This window comes from Etheostoma cragini, chromosome 18 (genome assembly GCF_013103735.1).
Source record: "Etheostoma cragini isolate CJK2018 chromosome 18, CSU_Ecrag_1.0, whole genome shotgun sequence".
Classification (NCBI taxonomy): domain Eukaryota; kingdom Metazoa; phylum Chordata; class Actinopteri; order Perciformes; family Percidae; genus Etheostoma; species Etheostoma cragini.
The window spans coordinates 2351107-2354819 of NC_048424.1; the positions used below are offsets into that span (position 1 = coordinate 2351107).

General features: G+C 40.9%; 1 protein-coding gene across 1 annotated transcript in view; it reads right to left on the reverse strand.

Moving 5' to 3' along the window:
- Positions 1–313: 313 nt before the first annotated feature.
- The window catches only part of LOC117961833 (androgen-induced gene 1 protein-like), a 10064-nt gene continuing 6664 nt past the window's right edge, over positions 314–3713 (reverse strand). The window contains exons 3-4 of the mRNA XM_034900769.1: positions 1270–1371; positions 314–328 (exon numbers count right to left, since the gene is read on the reverse strand). Coding sequence (XP_034756660.1) covers positions 314–328; positions 1270–1371 — 117 coding nt within the window. The remainder of the gene's footprint in view (positions 329–1269; positions 1372–3713) is intronic.

A 3713-nucleotide genomic window follows, 5' to 3' on the forward strand; every position in this document is an offset into this window, starting at 1 on the left:
ACACACACACACACACACACACACACACACACACACACACACACACACACACACACACACACACAGCTGATGGTGTTATCAGGCGTTCGACGCGTCGTGTCAGTCGTTGTCTAAACAGTAGATTAAACCCATTTCCTCTACACGGCAAATCAAAGCCAGCCGTCAGCCGCTGCCTCTATTCAAATTCAGAGGCTTGACCACTGATTAGGTTTATCGAGTACTTCGTGATCCGCTGATATGACAAACGCTGCAGAACTCTTAGATCATCGGACGCCGGCCTCCTAACTGTTCCCATGATATATCAGTGATAAATCTACTGGCCACCTCTCTGGAACACACGAGGGTGATTACATGAGGTGTGTTGTTCTCTCGGGCCGATGCCTCCATATCTTATGGAGTATTGACCCGCTTTCCTATATCAGTGTTCTTTTTAATTCCCCAAAATAACATGATTGATTCCACACAACACTCTTTGCCAAGTACAAAGAGTCCATTTTGGGTCGTCTTATTCAATTTTATAGCATTTGGAGGAAAAAAACTGAAGTAGTTTTCGAAATAGTATTCAGTAAAAGTTGACATATTCCAGTCTGTGATTATCCATCAACATCCATTCCTTTAGTTTTAGTCTAAATCATTCCTAATTTCTGCTTTTCTAACTCAAACATTAGGTATAAGTTCCTAGAAATTAGTTTCATTGACCATAAATTCCCAAAATAACTGTAAAACTAAAGTTAATACGTTTGTGTTATGTAGTGTTAAACGTCAAAAAAAGGGGCAAATATTGAAAAAAAAGGGACGAAAACGTAAGAAAAAGTTAAAAAAATTGATTAAAAAGCATCAACAAAAGTGTTGATTTTTCATTTTGACGGGAAGACAACAAGGGTTAAGAGCAATGGGTAATATAATATATAATAATATATAATACATAAGTTACTAGCCAACTTTAGGCTAATTTAGGCCGGTGATGAAAGAAGCCAATAACACTGTGTCTGTTTGAATTGGCAGGCTGCAGAAACAATGTGACAGATTGCCCAACTGGGCTGTTGTCCGCCAAGAAATTTGGGCGATTTTGTGTGTGTTTGGCTCGGAAACATAATCTTTATCTAGCAACACTGCTCATTGTACTAATCCTACATTTCCCATGGACACTCAAACAAACTGTTGCAGTCTTACATTGTCATTTGAACTAATATATCATATCAAATAAATGATGTAAACAAATGAAGTGCCAAAGACGAGGACAGTATCAGTTTAGACAACTGGACTCACCATGCCGTGGTTGAGCCACTGAGGGATGAAGTTGTCCAGTAGTTTGGGGTAGACCAGCTCTCTGTCGTACAGGTAGAGACTCCAGAACGTGAACACCACAAACTAAACAGAAAGAAAACAAAGTCAGAAACCAAATATTCTCTATAAGAATAGACAACGCATTACACGCTGCGCCAATGGTATGAAACGGTACACACTTCCTGTCTCCTAAATGGGCGTGGCCTCGCTTGAAAGTGGAGTGAAAAGTCAAGTGGACGGATGAAAAGTTATACTTGTATAATTTAACCTTATTTTTCTTTTGCCAACATTCATTAGATATTTACACAGCTAACAGACATTAAGCATCAAATGAAAAATGCCATTTTAGTATAGGAGTGTTCTGGAGAGAGAGTATGCAACTTGTGAAAAAATGGGTCCAATGTTTACTGTGGTGACTACAAGCCTGGGCACAAGAATCAGTCGTTATCTGTGGTCACGTTCACTTCTTTTATTGGAGAATGCACCCAAGAATGTGTTTAGCTGCTGCCGATGGCCCCCCCGTCCCCCCCGTCCCCAGCAGGACATTGCTCGGCTGCCGTGTCGGTACTCTTGACTGCTTCTCCAACATTGGGCGTGCCGACTGCCATATCTACTGTAGCTAACACACTGATGGAGAAGTAGCTCATACAACCCCACTTTAAAAGGTCCAAACTATCCCTTTAATGGTAAGTAGGGGTGGGGGAAATCGATACAGCATAGTATCGCGATATTTAAAGTGTCAATACTGTATCGATACACAGGCGCCAAGTATTGATCTTTAACTATATGTGTTGGTCAGTTTGTCTGCTTGACAACCCACTGTGCAGCAATAAAATTGAAGTGATGTGAACAGAGAAATGTCTCTTTTTAGATAAAACAGATGTTAACAAAGTTTCCTTTTTGGGACATCATTTGAAGTTGGGAAAGAGGTTATAGATTGCAATATATATATCGCAGAATATTGCAATATTTTTAAAATCACAATAATATTGTGCCATAAGTTTCGTGATGATAAGCAGAACTTAATGCCTCAGTGGAGATTGAAGAATTAGAACATTTCCTAATGAAGCCTAATGTACGGTGTGTTTAATTCATGACAGTAAAGGATACCGTGCTCCGATCCTTTCCACACTGTGGTGGGGGTTCAATGGTTACAGAAGCATGTTGATTACCAAAACAATTGCCTGGCTGTTGCGGCCACCTTACGTCATACATGGACTGAACACACCATAAGCTAACAATCCCTAACGTATCTCGAGCAGAGTGTTAGGACCCGGGCCAGACCATGTTCTGCAGGCGTGGGGGTGGAATTACCTGACTGTCATCTGGGTTCCAGTTCGAGGCATCTGAACTATCCCCCACTATTGTACCCTGATCGGCATGTTCTCTACTTTCAACAGGCCGGTGGAGGCAGGAAACACACACACACACACACACACACACACACACACACACACACACACACACACACACACACACACACACACACACACACACATATATATATACAAAAAAACCTTCCTCTAGTTTCCATACTGCCTTACACAAAAACAAATGCCCATATGGAGAGGCATGCACATATGTGTAATATATGCACTTGCACACCTGGGCATGCATTACACACACACACACACACACACACACACACACACACACACACACACACACACACACACTTTCCATATCAGTCGGGCTAGGTTTCCAGACATTAGCTCTGGTGATAATCACATCTATTGTACTGTGTGTAAACTGAACTCAGTGCCTAACTCACATATGGCACCATGCCAGCTGACTGCTTCAATAGGTATGTGTGTGTGCGTCAGACAGAGTCGGCGCTCGCAACACACACCTACCCTCAACTGTGCCAGCTATCTAGCCTTGTTAGTTACCAACTCTCTATGTGTGTGTGTACATGTAAATGGACTGTTCTTATACAGTGCTTTTCTGGTCTCAATGACTACTCAAAGCACTTTTACACAGGAACCATTCACACACTGTGGCATTGACTTCACCTGAAGTTCACGTTAAGCCCGGATCTCGACGCTAGGCGGCATTTTGTAACAGAATGTTACAACTGTTGATCATCATCATTCTTTTTATTCATTGTTTGAGCATTTAAATATCCCTCAAACCTTAACGTTGTTACATACTTTAAAGTCCCGCCCACTCCACCTCTGTCAGCATCGAATCTGACTGTTGGGATGAGAGACGTTGTAGGAGGAGTTTCCTATTTTTTAAGCTTATATACTCTTAATCTTTAAGCTTTTTTTAACGTTGTGTGTGCTACTTTTGCAGAGTTCGTGTCGCATGTTTTCGGTCAAAGAAACTTAAAATGTTTTTTTGAGTTTTTTGTCGTTTTTTAAAGTTTTTTTTAAAAAAAACGTTTAGATGTTTTTTTGTCGCTTCTTTAATACACAATCTTAAAC